The 25,246-nt window shown below is 38.1% G+C and overlaps 1 protein-coding gene and 1 long non-coding RNA gene across 2 annotated transcripts; one reads left to right on the top strand and one right to left on the bottom strand.

The window, feature by feature from the left end:
* Nucleotides 1-1,724: 1,724 nt before the first annotated feature.
* Nucleotides 1,725-4,903, top strand: LOC149052484 (uncharacterized). Its single transcript, XR_016186331.1, has 2 exons — nucleotides 1,725-3,790; nucleotides 4,024-4,903. It is a non-coding gene; the product is annotated as an uncharacterized LOC149052484 (long non-coding RNA).
* Nucleotides 4,904-7,520: 2,617 nt separating this feature from the next.
* LOC149052483 (tetratricopeptide repeat protein 28-like) lies at nucleotides 7,521-12,944 on the bottom strand. The gene is made up of 2 exons (XM_089204134.1): nucleotides 10,284-12,944; nucleotides 7,521-9,720 (listed from the first exon to the last, which is right to left on the bottom strand). The coding sequence occupies exon 1, from the start codon at nucleotides 11,526-11,528 to the stop codon at nucleotides 10,296-10,298; it is 1,233 nt and encodes a 410-aa protein (XP_089060260.1). The 5' UTR covers nucleotides 11,529-12,944; the 3' UTR covers nucleotides 7,521-9,720; nucleotides 10,284-10,295.
* Between the last annotated feature and the right edge of the window lie 12,302 nt (nucleotides 12,945-25,246).

The raw sequence follows: 25,246 nt of genomic DNA, 5'->3' as shown, positions 1-25,246 counted from the left end.
TTGTGTTGACAAAATTAAATACGCAACTTCAGAGTGCAAAGATCTTGTCATTTAAAGATATTACAAATTTCTTTGATGCAAAATGCTGTGTATAAAATATTAATGTTGTATGAACTGATAGTGATTCTTGTCTCTTTGTTTCCAGATTGGTGCTAAAATATGCCAAAGGACTAGTATATCTGCTTGTGAGCATCATGCTCATAACTTTGTGTAAATTAGCTCAGGAAAGTGTCGAAATGGTATGGTTGAAGTAAAATATTGATTTGATGCAAAACACAATCAGTTATCTGTAGCTTTGTGATTTCCTAAGATAATGACATCCATAAAAGACGCATATGTATTATTGATTTTAACAATGCTTCCAATAGATGCCGAAAGTGGGTTCTTTCACTGATGGTATTTTTTGATAGATGTACATTTTAATTAGCAGTCTTAATAACTTGTACAAAAAGGAACATTGATTATTGAAAGCCCAAATAATACTATCATTATACAGAAAAGAATGTGGTAACTTAATTCTTTTTAACCACTTGTTAAATTAATGTAATTATAAGTTATTTAGGAGATAAACAGATCTAGGATATGCCACCTGAGTTGTATAGTAGCAACTGTTACTGTGATCCATAATTCCATTCAAATTCCACAGTATTAACTAAAAGACTAATAACTTTGTGTAAGGTAAGTTTTCTCTTGGGTATTTCTCTCATGATTGTGGAGTTCAGTTACATTAAGTCTAAAATTAAATTTAACTTTATCGTCATGGATGTTACAAGGACATACAAATATGATTGGAAATGTAGATTTTTACTGTGAGATGACTGTTTCCTTAGTATATTTCTCTCACAGTTTCTTATTTCAATAACAAATCAATGAAAACAACAGGAACATCAATAGCCACAAACAAATTAAAATTAACTTGGTTAGAGTCATTTGGGACATTGAACTTTATTGCATGGAAAGAAAAAGATCACATCACTTAAGAGGGAAATACTAAGATTCAACCAAGTTATGCCTTCCAGTGCTTCTCTTCTGGTGTTGAGGTAAGAATTTTTATCCAGTTTGGGACTGGCAGTCAGCAATTTTTGAAAACGTGATGCCCCATTCAGTGATTTATTCATTAGAAACAAAATCTTGAAAATGACACGGTATTGGATTGGTTGCCAGTGAAGCTCCTGCAAAACAGATGTGATATGCTGAAACTTACTCATTTGACACACAACTCTAGCCACCATGTTCTGTACCAGTTGCAATCTTTGTAACTGATACTTAGGCAAGCCATATAATAGTGCATAACAAAAGTCTAGTTTCAATGTGACAAATGCGTGAACAGCAACTGCAGCTGTTTCTTTAGTGAGATACTTCCTAATTCTAGATATGTTCCTGAGATGATAAAATGATGATTTAGGATGAGACTACATGAGTGACTTTAGGCTTGGTGTTGACTTAATGTTATAAAGCAGACTTGGATGGATTGGATGTTGCAATTTTATAGCAGCTCAATCTGGTTTAAATCAACATTTTTCAAAAATTCTGTCATATCACAGAATCTGCTTCCATCTGTGAATTACATCCTTCAGCCAAAGACAATGATTTACCAAAAATGAAGCATGGTGTTGGAAATACTGGCAGGTACATGCTCAAATGTACAAACTTACTAAAAGATGCAACAATGGATTCTGACCAACTAGGTCAACAAGAAGGGAAACAAAACATTCAAACAGAAACATTCAATATATGCATGAAAATGTATTTGAGTCAAAGAAAAAATTAATAAGAGAAAATTATGCAATTGTTATGTTTAATACATTTTGTATTTACACTGATAACAATACTTCAAAGATTCTTTTTCATACAGTATTGTCCTTTCATGATTAATTCCATTTGGTTATCTCGCTGAATCCAAATTCTTCCTTTAGGTAATATATTAGTGTTAATTGATGAGCTTACATTCAATTGTATGTTAGGGAAAAATTGGTAAGACTCTTGATTAATTGTAATTGTCTTAGTGTACCAGTAAATGGGTAGTTTTTTATGAATAAATATAGGCATGCCTATTATTATTTTATATTTCCAAATTCTAGTGATACCTGTTTGAAGGGAAAATCATGTTTCAAAAGTTTGGCTGACATACAACTCATCACTTTTATCTTACATGATGTTTGAACCAATTTAAGATGATGATAGATTGTAATGAAATCTGTATTTTGCACTGAAACTTTGTAAATTTCTTAAATTTAACAAAATTGATTCTATATAGTTTTTAATCATCTGTCACTTTATATGAGCACAGAAAGTCTGCTTTAATAATAACTTAGTGCATGTGATTACTGCAATATCTGTGATGAGATTTGCTGAAAAAAAAATTTTTATATACTTTCAAGTGTTCCTACACTTCCTTCCTTACATTAAAAAATGGTAATATCATTATCCGTTACTTAGGAATTAGTAGACCAATATATCGAATACGAATATAGTGTTAAATTATCTAGTAGTATGAAATACTTGAGATCTCCTCATCAGTGTTACTTTGAGACAACAATATTGTAAAAATTGGAAGTTAGCAAATTAGGTCTTGACAAAGTCTATTAATATTTACTGGTTACAGTTAGTGATAACATATATGAATTGGAGCCCTAATCATTGTGCGGTTGTCGCAAAGGTTTTTCACATGGATCAGTGGTTGTAATGTATTTTACTCCATCTTTCAAAATGTATTGATCACAATTTTACTCAGTAATTTACACCTCAAACCCCCAGAGTTTGTGCCATTGCCTTTGGTTGGGAAATACATTCCCAATTTTTACCACTGGGTGTTGCTTTGGTTTTCATATCAGGCAGCGCATAAAGTAAGTCCTGCAGTAGCAGTCTGTCAATTATTGTTATTATAATGTAGTCTGATTACAAATGCGCCAGCAACCGGATATTATATTAGCAAGTTTTTGGATATGAAGGGTTTTAGAACCGATCTACTTCTCTTGTTAACTCTCATTCATGACCTATTTACTTTATGGTTCTTTTGTTTAACCTCAAAAAAGTTTGAATTGTGTTGTCTCAGCTGATATTGATTTTGAGTGCAACTGGAAAAATTTCGTTTGCTCAACTGTCGCATGTACTAATAATCTTGAGTAACTCGAGATCCTTATCCTTGGTTTACATTCTTGCACTGTGTATTAAGATACATGTATACACCATTCACAGCCTGGCTGCCATAGGATGACTTCAATAATTGCTGAAACAACACATGTCAATATTCCTTTACTTTAAGAAACTAGGAAGAAAAGTAGGTCTCACCCGTTTTGTAACCTGGTTTAGACGAGTTATTACTTGGTAAAGAATTGTGAATATTTTATTTACTTACCGTAATAGTGCCAGTAAATTACGTTTCGCAGATAAAAATGTTTATCCATGTGATGCTGTTGCAATATATCCGCATTATATGTTTATCTATCAGTTGCAGGCGAAGCAAATACACGAGTAACTATTTTCCCTCCTGCTGTATTCTGCCATATTGGAAATTTCAATTTCGCAACCATGGTTATGGACACACCTTCGTCACACCTCTTTATTGCCCCAATCAGAGCTTGCGTGTAGCTTTCCCAGAATGCCCCTACAATCGTAAAGCCATAAGTTCATCTCCTCATCAAATTTTTTTGTGAAACGTAGAAGTTTGATTCTCTCCTTTCAATAACCGTGGAAGTTCTATTTTGTATTTGAGATCTTGAGCTAGCCTTTCGTAGGGTGAGGTTTTTCTTGCAAGTCTTTACGACTAACTTTAACTCATTCGGAAGAGGTAAGTACAAAGTAATTCGCAGCTTGGTAAGTGAGGAGTCGTATGAAAATTAGTCCTTTCGTTGCTCTGGTCAGTTGGCCTCTCTTCCTTTTTTTTGTTACTGACGCGTATTGATAAAGACTGTGAACGGCGATGTCAAAATACCTTTTTTAAATGATTTTCCTTTGATACTAATTTGTATGTTAATTCTTGGAACTGTCTTTGAGTAATCGTTCCATGTTTTCGCTCTCCAGGGCTTCCAACAATTCAGTAAGGAATAAAGTTATTGTGGAAACTGAGATAGCTGGTTTGAGGGGTGCTGTTGGGCAGTACAACGTAATACAAACGCTACTTTACAAGTCAGTGGCACCGAAGCATAAATCAGCCCATGTGGTGGAATGTCCACCACAGTTAGGAAAATTAACTTCAATTCGCATTACTATATGGCAAGGTAGTTTTGAGGTAAATACCAGCACTGGTTTGGTTCTTACTTGTTCAGTAATTTTCCATGCAGACCGTTTCCACTGAAACGATCATAACCCATGTATTTTTGTTTTGAAAGGTACCAAACTTAAAATTAAAAAGTTCAGTCCAAGTGCAAGATAATGAATCACTTGCTAACTTTGCTTGCTCAAGTTCTACTGAGGAATATTGGCCATCAGTTGTTTTTGTAAGGACCTCAATAAAATGTTCTCTTGTATGGCCCTCAGGTTGGGTAGAAGTTATGAATTGCAGTTATAGGGGAATTCATCTGCTGCAATAACAGTTGAAATGAACAAGAGACAGTTGATTTCATTTTGATATTTAAAAAAAGAAATTTAAGTTGATGTGGTGGGCATGGCCCTTAGGGAGAGGGGAGAGGCATACTCCTTGTAGGAGTGGCCTCTCCCTCTGCAGTTCAAACATTTGTTTTTTCTTTGAGAGAAAATTAAAAGAAAAAAATAATTAAAAATTGTGATGACTGAAGGCCCCTACAAGGAGATGATACCCAACTGACAACTATACTTGCAAGATCTAAATTTATAACCCTATTACCCTAAAATCCCTGTTTGTAATATCATAGATCTTTATCTTTCCTACAATGCCTGCATACTGCAGCTTTTGTTGGAATTGAAATAAAATAGTCTTCTCATATGTGTTGTGTGTGTATGTTTTGGAAACAGCTACAATGGACCTTCAAGGGGTTTTTATTTTATCTATATTTAATTTCAATTTCTTTTTCAATGGTCAAAAATAATCAAAGTATTACCTTTCTTCTTCCTCTGTATTCAATATTTAAGAAGTGATCTTAATCCTCTATTTTAGAATTTTTGAGAAATGGAATTTACTTGAATACAAATAGGGATTTACACTGTTTAGAAGTATCATTTGTGGCTCTAACTGAACGAACGATGTATTTTCACAGTTGTTAGCTCCCGATCTCTGTTGGACAGTAAGAAACAAACTTAGTTTGTTTGAAATGAAAACCTCATACCATGGAGAGTGCTTGAACAGTTTTATCCACTTGTTGCATTGATGAAAAAAACTCATTAGCTCACTGCACTCACCCATTTACTTATTTTCTTTGTTGATGAAATTGAACTCATTTGTGCACACTTTCCATGGAATAATCTCTATTTGTTACTGATTGAAAAATATTTCTTGGGCCCCATATTGTTCCTAAAGTTGATTCCTTTCTTCATGAGCACTATAAATTTAAGATTTTCTGAATTCTGTGGAAAATGACATTTAAAACAAATGTTAGCCTAGGTTATTAAAATGTCAGTTTACAATTTACTTTACCATTCCACTTCTTCCACCCCTTCGCTTTTCTATAATTTTTCTTGTCCACATCTCTTTTAAGAAAAAAGAATCCTCCAAATTCAAGTGCACCAGTGGTTCAATCTTCTGAATGTCAGGGGTTATTCCAGTCAATGGAAACGAAGAATGCTTGCTTTCTTGAAGCTTCTCAATATTGGCAAGTAGTTTAGCATAGTTTTAAAAAAGAAACAACTTGGCAATGATTTTTGGTTGAGCATCAGAACAATCTTAAGCATATTCTCAGTGCTACTCAAGAATAAACTGTAAGGTTACTTATTGTAATTGTAATTAGGTTACTCTCTGTAATCCCAAAGGGCAGCAGCAAACACATTTAATGCTTTATATTCACACCACTACTTCATAAAGGGCTGGCAGAAAAATGAAAAGTATTTGGTTGTTGAGTTCTAGACTTCCCTTTTCAGGCTACATTCGGAGTATCCCTTTGAATAGAGCTCCTAGGGTCTACCAGAAATATTACGGGAGATTACACCACCATAATGTGCTCTAACAGCTGACATGAAGTTGATCTCTGGTGGCACTTCCATCACACCTTTATCACACTGTGATTATTTGATAAGCTGTCATTGCAAACATTTTGACTTTTCCATCGATTTTTTTCTGATCACTTGGGTATTTTTTTCTTGTTAGTTCGCGCAGCAAACACCCCATTCTACACTTAATTTATTCATAAGTTGCAGCATGCCAGAGAAAAAACAAATCAAAACAAGACCAACATTAAACAAAAGAATCTGAAGATGAATTCGTTCGAAGAATTCATTTAAAGCAAATAGATGTGATCGCTATTTTATCGAAGGGAAGAAGCCTTTGCAAATCGGAAGTATTATGTAGTATGCGCTATTAAGTAAATTAGCAAACCAAACCTCACGCGCCTTTGATATTAGTCTTTCATTCTAGGTTTAACATAACTTTCAAATTGGGCAATTTTTCAGTGGTAAGATTATTACGAGCAATGCTCAGAAAAAGAATTGCAGGTGTAGTTTTTCTTGAAAACACTCTTTGGTCATTGTGGTTTTTTTTTTCCTTCGTCAAATCAAAAACACTTCAGGGAATCAAACATAAAGCACCTAAGAACTATTCACCGAAGAGGCAACGATTACCAGATGTTCAGGGGCAAATCCAGCATGAGTTGCTCGGAGGTGGATAGCAAAGGATATTCGGCGTTTGAGTAGCCAGTCAGGGCGCACATTCATCTTTTTGTGCTATATTGTCTCATTATTTTAATGCATGCTGAAATAGCTATTCGCCTCAGCTCACTAAATATCCGGCACTACCCACTGACACCGACGTGAATAGTTGTTAATAATGGTAATTGAACTGAGTGGAGTGCAATTTGGGCTGAAATCATACGCGTGATTCCAAAATTGAACGAGCGCGCAGCGCAAGTTCGATTTGAAATCACAAGTATGATTTCAGACCAAAATTGCACAACACGAGGTTCAATTACCACTTTATTACATCCGTTTTGAAATCGCCCAAATACAGGACTTGGTCAGTTCAAATATTTTATTAATACAATACTGAGCTGGTTTGAAATTAAATTCATCCATTTTTTGGGAGGAAAAAATAAGAGTTTTGGAAACAAAAGTTGCAAAATTTGCCATATGATACTCCATGTCTTTCATCTTCCTGCAATATGATCGGTTACTTTAAACAAGCCTTGAAGTCTGATTGGTTGTTTTGTTTTTAGTGTAGCCTCCTCACCGGCTGGGGAAAAGATGCGATTTAAAGCAAAAAATGGTGCAATTTGTGAATAAATCGCACCAATTAGAGCCAATCAGATTACAGGGACCATAAGTGATTTCAAAATGGGTGTAATAAATTATTCAACGCTTCTCAGCACTGAACATAATTATGGGAAACACATATTGCCAACCGTTAAGAAGCCTTTTGGTTGGGGGCTAGCTGAACTATCAAACAAAGTGACCTGCAACTGTAAACTCACACTTGTTTAATTGCTTGGATCGTAGCACAACTTGTTAGGCTTAACTTGACAACTTAACTGTTCAGCTGGTAACTGTTCCCCAGCCTGCGAGGTTGTTCTCACGTACTTTTAAAGTGACCGGGCTAGAACTGACAGGAGATTGACAGTCGTCATCAAACTATCAACTGTTCTTAATTTATGCTTACGTAATGCCTTGCATAGTAGGTCGTAACCAAACTGCGCTCGTGCAAAGAGATGATCAGCATACGGACCTAAGATCAGATGGACATGGTCACAACATTTTCCATGTTAAAAGTTTTGTGGTCCTTTACGGGTTTCCTGGCCAAAATTATCCAACGTGAGCAATATAAAGATTGCCAGATATAACTTTAACGAAATTCATTAACTGTAACATTAATACCTTTACAGAAACACAGTTTAACCCTTTCACTCCCAAGATCTCATCAGAAATTCTCCTTACTCTCAGTCCTTCAATTCTTAGGATGTTACTTTAGAGAATTTGATATTGGATCCCGTTATTGATATTTTTCTTTAAACTCATTACTTGTCTGCTTAATATTGTATTGATATTGTAAGGAGAAATTTTGTCTTGGTCACTCATGGGAGTCAAAGGGCTAAATGTAAATGCAACAAGAGTAATCAATTTGTATTTGGAGAAGGGCCTACGGATGGTAGTGCCTACTTTCCATAAATTAACTGGAAACTAGTTAGTAATTCAGTCACACTGGTGGAATAACATTTTCTGAGCTGTGAAAAATAGCCACGAATATTATTAGCTGAAGAACATTGGTTTGGCATGGCTTCAGCACAAGTGGCAAAAAAAAAAATAAAAACATTAGGTCATGGCGCTAAATCAGTGATTCTAAAATTTCCAGGAAAAAATAGCTTGTGAAAGACTAGTATTACGTCAAAACGGTGAAGACCGAAAATAATGACTCGGCTTCTTAGTTGAAAGCACCTCCAAGAAGGGAAGATTATACTATAAAAACAAATCAGTTTTAGCATATCTATGAATTCGAAGACGGTAATTTCCGTTTGCGCAAAAACCATACCAGAAACTGATCCCCAAATTACTGCATTTAAATAAGTTATTCAACGCGTATATACCTAAAAGCCAATCTTGAATTCAAAGCACTTCGTGAGGTACAATACTTATACATTTGCGCGCTAACAATACTTATACATTTGCACGCTAAAATAAACACGAGCAATCATTCAACTACTTGTTTGATATCAACAGTCACCTTATACAGCACCTGCCTATGAAAACGGTGTACGAGAATATTTTAAGTGAACTTAAACAACTTCAAAAACAAAATATCAATCCAATTAAATTATTATAACCTTACTCAAATTAGTTCAACAGAGCCCGTGATCTTATTCTTTAACACTATGCAAAGTTGGCTCCCCATTCTTGCTTTTGAACCCGCTGAGCTGCAACATCTGCGCGGAAGGAGAATCTTTCAAAGTTACTTATTATTTCTGAGTGAAAAATGTTAGCTAATATTTCCCTGCCCCGATCTAGGACGGTTCTCTTTCTATATCGAACAGGACACCGAAACTAACCACACTCAAGGCCTACAGTGGTTTCACAGGTCTCCTTACTGAAAATGTGACATCTCAAAACTACGCATGCTTCTTACAGAGACTTGAGTATAATTAAAAAGAGCTAGGCTCTTTACCCAAATTGGTACATGAAATTCCATCAAGTCTATTACCGTAACTAAAGGGCTCTAAAAAAAGATAACTTGGTGAGGGGGCCCCCTTCCCCCCTACTCCGCCGCCTGTGTAGTGTCCATATTTTTGAAACTCAAAACTCGTGTCTTACTTGTTCTTCAATTTAATACCAATATATTTGTTCATTTAAATCGTGTATATGGGCGCTATCAAGTCGATTTACAAATTCGATAAGTTACAACATATGAAGTCAAACCAGTGACTATGGTTTGTTACGATTTGGGATACGGTGGGCGGATATAAAAAAGTTTCCGCCGACTAACATTTATTTTTCGCTACGCAAAGAGAGCCAGATTATTTCCAAACTCCCAAATTTTGATTCATTTCATGCTGTTTGAAATATAAGACAGTACCGTCTATCCCATTGAAAGGGTTTGTCATAACAAGACCCATTCCAATTACGGCCAATTACGATTCTAGATTGCATTCATCTTCTTCGAGCGGCAACCATCTATGCATAGAAAAAGAACATCACCATTAAAAACTTCATGTATTTTGACAAATAAAGGAAATCATGATACAGTTTGTTTAAAAACTCTGACAATCCTCTTTACTTTTTTCTTGTTTCATTAATTTTTTTCGGTTGGCTTAAGTACTTTTCGTGGAGCATAAACAGTAGCTAAGAAAGTCAACAATTGCCATCCACAATGTGTGTAAAGCTTCTAACAGACTACGTTGTGTTATCTTCTTGACGGAAGCATGATGTAAAGAATACAGTACAAATCCCAGTTATAACCTTATTAGAGATAGTCAGGTGAGTTTTCTGCGTTCGCCAACGCCAACTCCTTTGAAATCGCGGATTTAGTTCTGGAGGAAAGTCAAAAAATGGCGGCCGCGAAATCTCGCACATATGATTTCTGTTGCTCGAAATAGAATGAAATTTGGCAGGGTTCGTGAGAGAGCCATATTGCGGCCGAAAATGCAAATGAATGGAGTGTGTAAAACTTGACGTCAAGAGGCACTTTAAGATTTTTAAGAACATTAAAGGAAAATATCAAAACAAGTTATATTTACATTGAGCGGCAACTAAACTGAATTAGTTCCATTTAACTCCAGAGTGACATCGTCCCCAATGAGAACAAATGGTGCCCAGTACTTTACTTCCCTGAACTCTCCAGACTCTCTCATACATTTCATGGCTTGGTTAAGAGCTTCACTGACCCTCCTTCCTTTCACTAGTTCTTTATAGAAATGTTTCATAAACTGGAAAGTAGCCTCGTCATTAATCCCCCAGAGGGACACCAAAACGGAACGAGCCCCAGCACCTAAGAATGCTCGAGCAATGCCAACTACCCCCTCAGCCTTTATTTGCCCATGAGCACTATGACAACAACTCAACACAACCAATCTTGCCCGCAGCTTAGCTTCCAACACATCCGCCATTGTCAACAAAAAGTCTTTCTCCTCAGGGTGATGGGATTCCCGAGCAGAGTTTGGGGCCAAAATAATTTCTCCTGTTTCCATTCCGCCATGGGCGGCGATGTGCACCAAAGCAACCGTAGATAGTCGCTTTAAGACTTCTCCTTTAGACGCCTTCTCTCCAATGAGGGGAACTGTTCCTAGGATTCTCCCAATCATCTCTACTTCTTTCTTTGCATATGGCAGCCGACAATACTTTGTTCCTTTATAGACAATTCCATTTACATACGGATCTCCCACTAGAAGTGCGCCTTTCGTATTGTGGAAGTCAGCTGGACAATCAGTAACTACTTTCAAAGTAGTCAAGGACGGAATCAATCTGATTCTTAAGGAATCGCACAGATACTCCTGCTCTGGGTTAATCAGTGCTGCATAGGGTACCAAACACAATGGACCCTCCGGAACGAGAATGAGGTCATCTCCATGGACTAGGTCAGCAATAGGAGCAATTATAAGGTCAAAAAACCTCTTTAAACTCTCCTTTGATGAAACAGGCTGAGAAACACTGCAAGAGGCCCTTTCAGTCACGCACTCCCCCTCACGCAACTGATCAAGCGAGCGATTTTCAATTTTGACGCCAGCACGTACACCAATTTCGTCCAAGGCAGTACTGTGTAGAGTCTTAAGGAAAGCTCTCACATCTTCTTCTGAAATATCTCCAACCTTTCGTCTCCTCAAGGTGACTTCTTCATCTTTTCTTATAACCCAGAAAATGATCTCTTGTTTATCAATAGCTATGAAAACTGTTGTTGAAGGAATGGATCTAAAAGAGGAGCCACTTGACTTTCCTGAGGAATGAGACTGAGAGTATACCTCTTGACATCCATAATTTTCTTCCATGAGATCTTTTAAAGCCTGTGCCCGTCCACCCTCAGCAACTCGCAAGGCATCACAAACTTCACCTTGGCTTAGATGGAGACGCCACAAATTATTGTATACACTATTATACGTATCGCGGTAGCTAATTTTCCACTCATCTTTAAACCCGAGATGAGCCCTAATTTCATTGAGCTTTGACAAACTGGAAATAAAGCAATAAAGGGCACTCGAAAATGATCCTCGATCTTTAGACGTATCATTAAGCAGAAAGTGTGTATGGCCAAGATTTCCATAAGCCTGTCCTTCTCCAGCTTTATCCCCCACTTCTTTTGCAATTTGTAGGTCACACTCATGGTACTCGATTGCCTTATGAAAATCGCCTAAGCTGTGATAGGCAGTGCCAAGATTTCCATAAGCCTGTCCTTCTTCAGCTTTATCCCCCACTTCTTTTGCAATTTGTAGGTCACACTCATGGTACTCGATTGCCTTATGAAAATCGCCTAAGCTGCGATAGGCAATGCCAAAACTTCCATAAGCCCGTCCTTCTCCAGCTTTATCCCCCACTTCTTTTGCAATTTGTAGGTGACACTCATGGTACTCGATTGCCTTATGAAAATCGCCTAAGCTGTGATAGGCAGTGCCAAGATTTCCATAAGCCCGTCCTTCTCCAGCTTTATCCCCCACTTCTTTTGCAATTTGTAGACGACGCTCATGGTACTCGATTGCCTTATGAAACTCGCCTAAGCTGCCATAGGCATTGCCAAGATTTCCATAAGCCCGTCCTTCTCCAGCTTTATCCCCCACCTCTTTTGCAATTTGTAGACGACGCTCATGGTACTCGATTGTCTTATGAAAATCGCCTAAGCTGCCATAGGCATTGCCAAGATTTCCATAAGCCCGTCCTTCTCCAGCTTTATCCCCCACTTCTTTTGCAATTTGTAGGTGACACTTATGGTACTCGATTGCCTTATGAAAATTGCCTAAGCTGCGATAGACAATGCCAAGATTTCCATAAGCCCCTCCTTCTCCAGCTTTATCCCCCACTTCTTTTGCAATTTGTAGGTGACACTCATGGTACTCGATTGCCTTATGAAAATCGCTTAAGCTGTGATAGGCAATGCCAAGATTTCTATAAGCTTGTCCTTCTCCAGCTTTATCCCCCACTTCTTTTGCAATTTGTAGGTCACGCTTATGGTACTCGATTGCCTTATGAAAATCGGATAGGTTATTATAGGCAATGCCAAGATTCCCAAAAGCTTGTCTTTCGCCAGCTTTGTCGTTCGCCTCTAACTTTTTGGTACTTTTCAAATTGTCGCCTACCCACCAATATGAAAAAAAAAATACCTTTTTCAGAGGAAAATAGAATTAATATAGCGATCATTAACGGACAAAAAGTTTCTTTCCTCATTTGAAATTAAGATTTTCATTTGCTTTCAACTTTCCAATTTGAATTTTATTCAAAAAAACCCTACAATCAAATGTAGATACTTTTTTATTTTTATTTAACCAGCGGTTAATAGGAAACCTAAGAAATGTGTTTGTAGCTCCATGAATTTTATTGCAAAAGCTTTTCCAGTCCTTACCCAAGATTTATCCCTCAAATATGGAAAAAAAACCAGATGATCTTATCGGGATATCCTTCTCTTCAAGTTGTCTTAAGGCTGTTCCACATTAGCAACGGAATCGCAGTCCCAGTCGGAGTCGTTAGAGCACTTCCGACTGAGTGAAAACTAAAAATCAGTGTCATGAGCGGAGTCATAAGCTCAACAGAATCAAAGTACAGGATCAGAGTCGGAAAAATGAGAATGGTTTCGTCCGATTCTGCTTTGAACCGTGAAAAGTCTATTGTTGGAGTTGAAGAGAGAAGTGGAAGATCAAACAAGTTTGATTTTAACTTGATCGTACTGCTCTGCATTTCTCAATAACGACTTCGACTCCGTTGTAGATGAAGACCAGCCTTTAGGTTATGCCTTATTATCGGCCGTTAAGCTATGCTCACGGGAGATTTATATTGAAGTGAAACACTTATATTAAAATCGCCCGTCACAGTTGGAGGATCATTCTTAAGAAATGTTTCCCTCTCCCCCCTTCCTACATTCCACAGAGCACCATAACCTAAACAAACATATCCTAACATAGGTTTCAATAGACCCGAAGGCCTTAAATAGGTTTAAATGATGAAGGCAGTGAGAAACAGAAGGCGGTCAGGTCATCGTGGAGGTGCAACACTTGGATCGTTTTCCTTGGAATACTGCACGAACCTTAAAGCAACTTCTGAACTGGGAATAGGTTCATTTATCTTCTACCCCATTCACATCAACAAAACATGTTCAGTTAAACTTTACTTTATCTAATTCGTTGCAAACGGATATACATAAAAAAAATTAAACAAATGAATTCAAATTTAATCTTTACAAAAAAATGAGTATTTTCAAGTTATTTCAATTCCTCCCCCCTTATAAAAGACTAAAAGCATTCGTTTAAATGTGTGAAATGAATTCATATTTTTAGTTTCCGTTGACAATTCGTTCATGCGTACCAGAGTAAAAGAAATATTTTTAAAAGTTTTGACCGATGCATCCGGCTGGTGACCATAAGATTCATGTTTCCATTTCGAAAATTACAGATTTAAGTTCATTTCACAAATTACGGATTTTAATTTCATTTCGTTTCGCAAACTATAGTGTGCCCCCGCTACGAATCATCAAGACATAAAACAACGGTTAAATGATGACGTCACAACAACTAAGGCAAGGCTGCATGCGGACGCCGGACGAGAGCTCTGGATTATTAGAAAAGTGATACGTCCGGGCAATCAAAACTTTTGGTTCTAGGAATTTGCCTTCACTTGTTTGTAATGTCTCCTTTAACAGTTTTTACAGTCTTTGGCAGAAGATGCTTGCTGGATCTGCCTCATTTCTACAGCTTTCTTGTTTAAATCAAACAGTTTTGTTTTTTTTCTCCTATTCCGCCATTACTTATCTGAATGCCTCTCTCCCACAAATAGTTTTTCATTCTCCCACGCTGAATTTTCGAGAAATTTCACCATAGCACTTATTTGATCTTAATTCTTTCAGGTTAATTTCTACCTTCAGAGGCCAGAAAAGTCGTTTTTTTTTTTATTTGACTTAACTGACTTCAAACATTGTATCTAACGTTTCCGAGAAAAAAGGTTTTCAAATCTCCAAAAGCACCCGAGTTATTTAGGAAAAGGTAATTTGGAATAAAAGTTAATGAATCAGGAAGGTGTTATAATCTCGTACCTGGGCGACTCTCCTAAGAGAATTTTCACGGCAATCGCTCATCTCTTTTTCATTTTATTTGCACATTTTGTTTACATCGCGCACTTGACAAAATTCACAAAAGAAAGCTCGTTGCTTATGGAAAAATCTTTGCTCATGGAAATATCAAAAGCAGAAGAAAATCCCTGGTTGAAAAAAAAGAAACAGAAAAACAGGCCCTAAGAGGAAATAAAGAGTACCATTCTGTCAAGAGAAGAAAAAAAAAATCTTCAGTGAAAGCGACTGGTAGTGGCGAAGCTCCACGCTGGCGTCCACATCTTGAACAAAGGAGTCGCGTCAAGACAAAATTTGCCATACATAAATTTCAAATCGAGGTTTCCTACTACTCATGCAAGTAACCGGCCTTGATACATTCACATTAACAGTCGCTTTGAATCGTAATTTTGAAAGCTGTCTATCGATTCGTTGTCTTGGTTCTCAGCACAATTTCCGGTTTTTTCATTTTAGCGTGGGGTTTTTTCTTTGCCTTTGGGAACTTTGCCCATTCTTTGCCACCCTCCTCAATGCTCAAATGAAGGTATTTAGTGACCGATTTTCGTCAAATTTCGCCGCAACATTCCAGGAATAATGAAAAATGAAAGTGTGTCGGAAAATTTTGATATGTGAAATATTTGTCCCGTGGCGTCCATTTACGCAACACGCCTCGCGTATTTTTAGCTACTCCGACTTAATATGTCGTTAACTGGACAACCAATCAGAATATCGAAAAGGGCCGACAAAGTTTTGTTGATTGATGCCTTGTGAATAAGACTCATGTTGCTAAGCGTCGAAAAAACCTGGATCGGATCACGGATCGGATCACAGAGCACAAATCGGATCAGGTTAATTGACACTCGAAATTTTGCGTGCAACGCCAAAATAAAGTCTGCGTGACATAATGGAGCGCAGACCGCACTGGGAGGTTTTTTTTTTTGTCGCAAAACCCCATGTAGTTACTTTCACGGCTGTGTTCAAAGAGGAGTGTTGTGTGGTGCTACCATGGACGAAGGCAGGCGAGAGGTCCGTATCCTTCATAAGTCAGTTATTATTTCCTTTTTTTTTTTTTTTCATATCATCTCACATGCTACTTTTCCTTTATTGTATATTACTTAGCACTCGCAAGAGAAGAGGCAAATAACGAGGTGAGGAGTAGGACTGTTTTAGATAAGACTACCTGTTAGAGACTGTGCGATAAGTTAATTGTTCTTAATTTGATTAACATTTACAAGCGATTTCGTTTCTCTATAGATAATCGAACAAACATGTATGCGGCACGTATTTCATCGACCCATATATGCCATTGATCCACATGCTTACTACGGGACGTTTAGTTTGGGTTTCTTTCGAATAAGCTAGGAGCTGTGAGTGGGAGTTCATCAAAGCGTCGTGGTAAAATCGCTAAAACAAGTGAATAAATTGTGACTTAACAAGGAAGCTTGGTACAGCTTTTCCACGTTTTCGACATACTGAAGTGCACATAAGCGATTTATGTAGTCCATGTCATACACATTTATAATTTTATTTTCTCGTATGAACTTGTTAATTTCCAATTTACCTGAATTGCCTTTTTTGCACTCGAAGCGACCTAAATTCCACAAGTACATTGAACTAATGATCAAAGAGATAACACAATATATTTGTCGATTAGTCCAGTTCTGAAATCATCATATATCTGCTAACACTAAGGAAAAGTTTTCACATTTTCCGGGGAAAAAGACCACAGAAATGCAAAACTGCAGCCGTAAGAGAACACATTTTAGTCAAACGAGGAAAGTAGCATTACCTAGAGGTAACAATTAGTATTTTAAAACATTGAGATTTGAAGTAGACCAGAAACGTGAGTGCATGTTTACTCCCCGGTCATTGGTGAGAGTTTCCGCTTCTAATTTTCAAAGACAAAAAAACATCAAATCACGAGGAAAAGTAAATCAGTTGACCATCCATATCCAAAGAGCGAAGATCTGTAAAATTCCAGCATGTTTGCAAAAAGATCGTATTTCAAATCGACAAATTTTCACTGAGCGCGTTCAGGATTAGCGCTGTGATTTCTTTTCTTTAGCTCGATTTTTGGCGAATCATCGAGTTTGGATTTGAGTTAGAATCAAGTTGAACCTCGAGTTAAACTTTGATTTGGGTTGATCTTCTTTTTTACGAAAAAAAATTACCTCTAAGAGCCGAAGGAATAATTATTTGTCCCCGATCAGGGCGTTACTAGATTAACCTTACACCATGAAAACTCAAAGATCAGATCACCGAGAAATTTTAGACCCTTCATTCCATCTTTGTGCGATTTCAAATTTAGTGTGCTCAACGATTTAAATCGTGATATACAGTATGGCTATTATTTACATCTTTTCCGTGCGAGTTAGCTTTGGTCTATTCTCGGAGAAAGAAACGAGGAGACCCGCCAGTCCAAATTCGCTAATGGATTTAGACCCCCCTCCGCGGATTTGGACCTCCAACAAAACTGACTGAGAACATTATCCTTGACGTTCTAATAGAAATTGATAAGACTTAACGTTCCAGTACATACTAAAGTACGTTTTTAATTCAAAAATTGCGCATTGATGTTACCTTGTTCTTAGCATCCCGTCACGACTTAGGATTCTCGTGAACCCGAACAAATAGAAACGAACTATGAAACTTGAGAACCTTTGATTTTTCGTAATGCCATTGAAAAAGGTGTGAAACATGGAATGATAGATATGCATGTATGAAACGTGTGAAAGCCTTATTTATCTTCACATCAGTGGAATCCCGATTGCTCGGCTGCTTGATTTGTTTAGACACTGTTGAATGCTATTAAATTAGAAAATCAGACTGAGTTAGTATTGTGACTGGACGCAAAAGTCTTCACTATTGTTGACTTTTCGTGTCAATGTTGATCCACATCAGAAGATGCGAGGATTTATTGTAACAATTTCAGCAGTTCGAATGAAGTAGTTTGCTCGCGTTTAGTTGTTGAGTATACTGTACGACTCGCTATAAATAAATGCGGTAAAATTGGAACGAAATGGCTGTTCTTCTTCATCTTTATTGACGAATGTTGTGTTGTGTCGGAGAAGAACATTGATAAACAGAATTGCAATAGAATTAGTTACCAAATATGATACAAATGATGCTTAAAAGGAGCGTTTCGTAGAGGGGTCCGAATCTGCGAGGCGGTGTCCAAGTCCGTTTTGACTCAGGCTTTCCTTGTTTTGTCCTTTGGAAGTCTCTTTGATAGTTTTACAGATAGAAATCGATAGAAAGTGTGGTTTATTGCTTAAATATCAGCATTAACCTATGTAATGTGGGTGATAAAATTAAAATCCATTTATTCGAAGTATTTTCATAAAACTCGAAATGTAACTCGAAGTTCAACTTGAAATCCAACTCAAAGTTTAACTCAAACTCGAAATCGAATCCAAACTCAAGCATACCACAATCCCATAAATTAAAATGTCCCTCGACGGGCGGCACATCCCCACCAAGAAATCTGAGTAAGCACGCAACAAGCATACAGATAATGGCAACTGATTACTAATCCATGTCTTGACCGTTTAACCAAAACTTCCCCTGACATTCTCCAGCTTTAGTTATTTTAAAATGCTGTATCAATTCTTCTTTCATTTTATTTCAAGGCAGCATTAAAAAGTTCAGAGCCAAATTCTCGAAAGAGGTACCAGATTAGATGAAACTCTGGATTTTTAAGAAAGGGAAAATCACGGAGAGCAATACATCTGCGTTTCTCCTTTCGTATTCTTTACAGTGCCTATTTTCTTAAACTGGGATTTTCATTGTTTGATAACGGACGAAAAACCTACTAAAAGCTGTAAAACATTGATATAAAAGCAGGTCTGTAAGTTGGCAACTAAAAAAGAAAGCAAAAATAAAACTGAAAATAAAGTAAACATCGTTTCGATGTAGATAGCTTGTATGCAAATTAGCCAACACCTATGTCACTCTGACGTGAACTTATAAATGTACTTTAAAATCATTAGTTTCACGGCCACTTCAGGAGTTACCTTGTCCGTTCTCTTCTTTCTTTCCGAGACCGGGTGCTTGTGTATGTCTTTGTGTGCGTGTGAGTAGTGATTTACCCGCCCAGACTGAGATCGTTAAAGAATTCTGCGCAGTTTTCGCACGCAGAAGTCAAATCTCGATGGTGGACTAAGATGGGGGCTGTTAGTAATCATAATGTTATGCAACTCTCAGTTCTTATTGTTGCCACCCCCCCTCCTGAATCGACTTCCGAAAATTCCTTTTCGTGGGAACCGACCTCGGGAGCATCAGAAATCACAGATCTCCTGCGCCCCGGCAGAGGAAATACATTGTGAATAACTGAGGATTTTCAGTAACGTAATAGTAGTAATCAATGTTGCTGCCTAGGTGAAAGTTCTGATAAATAGTGTTCAAATCGGGAGGAAAAAAATTTCTCTACCTTGGGTCAAACGAAGTCTGTTCTTCTAGTATCTCGCTTTTCCACCTAAGTCATCCACACGGGTAGTACTGTTACTGGGAAATTTTTCCACCTAAATATAACGACGATTTGGAGCTGTTAATGGGCGAGGATAGTGCACATGAGAGATCGAAGAAATGACATTCTTAACAACGTGACAGTATTCTATGATGTTAACGAGGAAAACATCTTTCAAAAGCCTCACCAAAACACCGAAAGGGGGCATGCGCTTGGTTACACGCGCACAAATGCCTCGTGTTATCCGGAAAATTGACACTAATTTGTCCTCTACGGGTCCTAAGAAGCAGTATTCCAGGCAACAATGGACGCAGGTGGTGTCATTCAAGTGGACTCTCTAAGTGACCTTCCACGTGGTCCACGCCTGGTTTATTACCGAAATCAGGTAAAAAAGGCGCCTCCACCAGCTTATCTTCAGGGCAAGGAAAAGATGGCGAGCTACTGGAGGTTTTGTTAAAGATGAAAAGCGAAGAGGAACCTCTCATTCGAAAAGTTACCCTAGAAAAGGAAAACCTGTTATCTTTCTTGCATCTGAAAACCAGTTAGCAAAGTTGGAGATGAAAAGCACATCAGAAATAGACTTCTCCATCGTTCAGTTGGAAACTACATTTAATCTGGGGCCATACGAACGTACGCCGATGTCCTACAGAAACCTGTTGCTGAAAAGCAGCTAGAAAAACTGGTGCATCTCCAATAAGGCTTAGTTTTGATTCACTATCGAAATTTAGGATGAGAGGACCTTTCGAGACTACCTCAGACGGTTGTCGATACAAAACCGAAGCTAAAGGAAATTCTTTGCTGTGGTACAGATGATGAGACAGCGTTGAACAACGTAATCCAAAGCGTTTTTCCTAAGGCGGACGAAAGAGGTGTGAGATGTTTTAAACATTTTCAGGATGAAATGAAATCTGCGCCTGGGTTGTTTGGCGTAACAGGAAGACAGAGAGAATACATTGATGACGTACTCGGTAGTGTTGACAAGGACGGCAGGGTTGTTTGGCGTAACAGGAAGACAGAGAGACTACATTGATGACGTACTCGGTAGTGTTGACAAGGACGGCATTTTTAATTACCTGGCTGATCTCCTTGATGCAAAGTCTCCGGAAGAGTTTGATGCCACACTTCAATCTCTCAGACAGAGGTGGGTGGAAAGAGGAGAAAGGTGGACATTCCTGTCCACGTCTACAAAAACGACGCAGAATCAAACAAGGACAGATTGTAGGCCAAGAGGGAAAGGCAGTCCTCCGGCTTCACTGCTACCACTGAAGCTGTAAAAAGTATCGCGAAAGAAGAAGAGGAGGAGTTTGCGCAAGAAGTTTGACGCGTTTTACAAAGCTATGAACTTCATCTTGAATTTGCCAAGTTTATCGCACCTGATTTTATGATCATGAATTGGAAGAAGAGTGAACAGACATTCTACCTCGAAAAGTTACGAAAAGCTACTATGGAAGAGCTCTATGCCGCTGAGAATCCTACAAGCCCCAGCCTTGTACCAGAGAGCATCATAAGACGACAAGAAGCTGCAAGCTCTACTTTAGATTCTGGAAAGTCAGACCTGACGCATTCTCATTTTAACGACAGCTACTTCGAAGAACACTTGGACGGAAGCGATCTTTCTGAACAGAACGAAGACGATTTAGAGGAATCAGTGGCCGGTGGTCTTAGCAATCATTGTGGCAAGGGCCTTCAACAGCCGATGGATCAGGGTCTTTTTCCGTCGCGAGTCAATCAGGGAAAAGGCAGAATTATTTCCTAATCGGTGACGGGGAAGTCGAGCCCGATTGCCCTCACTAGAAGGCAAGTAAGATATGCTTTCATGCCCACGCCGTTGCCGAAAAGAAAGACGAGGTCGCTTCCTAGCTTACATGATATGATAAGCTTAAGTTTGCCAGAAAGCAGAGTTTAGCCAGCGCTCAACCCTCGGGAAAAAAGGGGAGCACCCCAGAAGACAAAGATCAAGGAAAACACTATCTGCTACTCTCTTAGAAAACACTAAGGGCTCTGCTACCCGAAAGTATAAACTTAAATGGCCTTTGAATACTACGGCTGTGATTCTGCCCAGCGAGTCCTAGGCGAAATTCCTGATCCGCCAAATGATGTTATTGCGTCTACTAATGACTACAAATCGTTCAAGGAGGATTTTTCGTCTTTTCTATTGCGCGTGTTAAATGATATTGAATAAATTAAAGGAAAAGAAGGACGTGAAATTAAATATATATATAAAAAGAGCAATATTAACTAATTGAGGGGGGTATTGTAGTCTATTAGAAACTGCAAAACCGCCAGAAAATTTGATGAAGAACCGAAAACCGCGAGAAATTCTCGCCGCCCTTCCTCTTTTCGTTAAGAAAAACGTGACATATTTCACAGTTGCTTTTTGAGGTCTTTGAGCTTCGTCCGTTACAGGCGCGTGATGCACGTTGGGAGCCATAGCTCGCAAACTGATGGACCTTAGTATTATTTCAACTGATGCTCACTTCATTACATTACATCTGAAGAAGAAACATTCCCTATCGAGGAAATTTGCTCTAACATGTCAGGAACACTGACGAGGGTACTCAGCTGCTTAAAAATACCGCTGATTAATATGCGTGTTGCTTTGCAAGTTTTGAGAACATCGTCCCTCGGCTTCAGGCCCCGTCAATTCTTTCCTCGAGTCGATGTGACTGTATAAACGGTCTAATCAAATTATGAACGTCTACACAATGTGAAACACACTTACCTGCGTTAGACATGATTAACAGCGGATGAGAGAGAGGTAAGAGCGGAAGATTTATGAAGACAAGCAACCTACGGAAATATTACAACCGCTTGATCAACATAACACACCTTGCCTCCTTGAGTTCACGACACGCTTAATTTGTTCTGAAAATGGTTCACATGCAAGCATAGCGAACTCCCGAGCCGAATTTTTCACGAGTACGTCTGTTTCGAAAGGTTTTGACAACAGTTTTAGCACTCTGATGTCTAATCTAATGTCATGATCAGTATTTACAGTTAACTTGCAAATCAGTGTAACTCTGCTCTGAGCGTGAAAGATTTCATTGCAGAAAAGAGCTTATGTTCATATTTAGTGTTTTCAAACCTAAAGAGCTGTCTTGTTCACAATCGTGATCTCTCTTGCCTTGGGGAACCTCCTTAGCTGAAAAAGAACACAATTGAATGAAACATTATTTGTCTTCGCCGAGCGCTTCAGCGATCAGTCCATTTTCCGAAATTAATCTATCAGTTGAAGTTCAAGTTAAACAAGCCACGATACAAATGAAAAAATCGGGGGTTTCTTTACACACCTTAATCTATAATAAGCTTCATTCCGTGATTTCATGCCTTACATTACAATCTTATGTTCAAATCAGTTAAAGAATTTAGCTGCGGCTCAATTTGAATAGGCCTTAATATAAAAAGGGAAAACTCCTAGCTGAAAGCGACCAGAGGCAAAGGGAATTTCCCTTCATTTACTGAAAATGAAAATGAAACTCATGACTTGGATTTAACACAATCAATATTCCAGAGAAAGAAAGAGGGATGCAGATGAAGTTTCCCCCCGCGTCCTTTGATTATATCTATTGGTGCCACTTACCTAAAGCTATTATAGAAAACATGGCGAAATATTTTTAAAACCGAGTCAATTTGTAAACTCTTTAATATGAGTCGATCTGACTGTATAGACTGTCAAATCAAATTAGGAACGTTTACACAATGTGAAACACACTTACATGCGTTAGACATGATTAAAAGCCGATAAGAGAGAGAAAGCGATAGATTTGCGAAGACAAGTAACCTACGGAAATATTGCAACCGCTTGATCAACATAATAACACCTCGCTTCCTTGAGTTCATGACACGCTTAGTTTGTTCTGAAAATGGTTTACATGCCAGCAAAGCGAGCTCCCGAGCCGATTTTTTCACTAGTACGTCTCTTTCCAAAGATTTTGACAATAGTTTAAGCGCTCAGAAGTTTCTTATCGAGCTTTCTGACAAAACGAAAGGTAACGACCTCGCGCTCCAATGTTTATCGAACATCCTGAACCCCTACGTTATCTTCAGACTCGACTAACTTGATCTTGCCTCGCTTTTGGTATTTAGTTATACTAAAGCAGGTTGTTCGGGGCATCTCTGCAATTGGGGGTACTGGCAAACAACGACCGTCATCAAAATATCTTCTATACTACTGCACTTAGTCTTACCTGGAACACAGAGGTAAGGATTCAACCAATCCGTTATTCGAAGTTCTTGGGAAAATTCACCCACAGCTAAAGTTTTTTTCTCTCGACCAAGGCGTAAAACTAAATGACTTGTAGGTAACTGTAGAGCACTTTTACGATCAAGAAATTCAACAAGTAGAGAGGCGGAAGACGAATGACCTTCGATTGATCGCTTCCTTTGATTCCTAGAATTTAAATATGTAATCGTGACATTCGCTTAATTCAAATAATCACATGACTTGACAACGGAATTTAAATTTCTTTACTGTCACGCGACCACTTGTTGAGGTCTTTGCCTTAATTTACGCTTACATTCCTCTGATCCCAATATTTATTAAGTGGGTAAATTTGATTTGCGTTTATCTTGGTTAGATCGTTGTCATTTTCATGATTGTCCGAAGATAAGTCAAACCGATAGATTTTCCCAAAGTAAGAATAGAGAGAAGCAAAGGACTGGGGCGAGTTAAAGTCGATGGTCACGATTTCCTGATCCCTCTTTTGCATATTTCCATCAACCAAGTGCGTGACAAGAATTAAGGCTAACATCAGCCCCTCCCCCCCCTCCCCATTTCCCCCACCCATTAAAATAAATCAAGCATTTAAGGGAATCCTGCCCTTTTCTTGTTTTAAAGTTCCACACTGAATGCGTGACTGAGTCCACAGGTAGTCCAAGCTCGCACAGGGAGCCTCCTTGTTTTGGCCAACGAGTGAAATGTGGGGATTTGTCTGAGAATGAACGGGTTGCATTTTTAACCCAGAAATTTGATATAGTTTTAAATAAAAACAAGCTTCACTTGTCTCTATGTTGTTTGTTCAGATGAATCTTGTGAGTTTCTTTTGGGCTGCTTTACGGTCGTATAACTAGTTTTTATTCCCTCTCTTACCTCTCTAAACAGCAAGCTAATTGGCTTCAAAGCAGCCTCGAAAATTCGAAAGAAGGGGGGGTGTTAACTTTGTTTTTAATTAGAACAGAGTCAAACTTTTGAGTTGAGAATATGACCATCCCTTCTGATGCAAATCCTTAAAGTTCCACAAGCCTAACATACTGTAAGGTCATGGGTCATACACTTCGTAAGGGGTTTTGGGAGGGCTTATAAACAGAAGGGCTTATACCTTAGGGGTCGCAAAAATGGAAAAGAAAAAGCTATAGTGTGCTGATCAAAATACGTTTAGCATTTAGTCGCTTTAAATTCAGCTTTAAAAAGTCATAAGAACTCAAATTAATTTCAATACATTGGGAACAGAATCAAATACTAGCAACAAAAACAAAACTGTAAATAAAAAACTGAAGTTCAGACTTTTCTCTTGAAGTTCATCTTTGCTCTTCTATCACTGAAATTTCCATGTCTAAGTCACAGCCCAGAGCTTTTCCAACTTTGATATTACAAAAACAAAAAAAACAAGAAAAGCTATTAGTGGGCTTTTATGGGGGGCACTTATGAGCAGCAGTTTACAGTATTTATATATTTACAGAGAGACTCTTATTGTACAAGTCTGAGCTTCTTGTGGTGTGTTGGGGTGTAAGTGGGGTTTTTTACTTCTTCCTGTTACAAGAACCAACTGAGGTGAAATGAGCCATGGGCATTTTTAATTAATAACATGCTCTTTCCAAAAGCTCAGCAGAGAGAGCCACAGTAAGAAACAAATCATTATCAGCATCGCACAGTAGAACTGCCACTTTGACATCTCAGCAACAGAGGACAGAGACACTGAGAGACAAACATTAAAGCTATTGGATTTCAGATGACAGCCAAGAGTCATGATTAGAATTTAAAAGTTTGAAAACAAGCCACC

This window comes from Pocillopora damicornis, chromosome 1 (assembly GCF_964200805.1).
Source record: "Pocillopora damicornis chromosome 1, jaPocDami1.2, whole genome shotgun sequence".
Lineage (NCBI taxonomy): Eukaryota > Metazoa > Cnidaria > Anthozoa > Scleractinia > Pocilloporidae > Pocillopora > Pocillopora damicornis.
Note: the sequence above shows the minus strand (reverse complement) of the source record. Positions and strands in the feature narration are given on the sequence as shown.

Bases quoted from the DNA above. Each gene is read 5' to 3' on its own strand.
- LOC149052483 (XM_089204134.1), bottom strand. From the start codon at position 11,528: ATGGAAGAAAATTATGGATGTCAAGAGGTATACTCTCAGTCTCATTCC.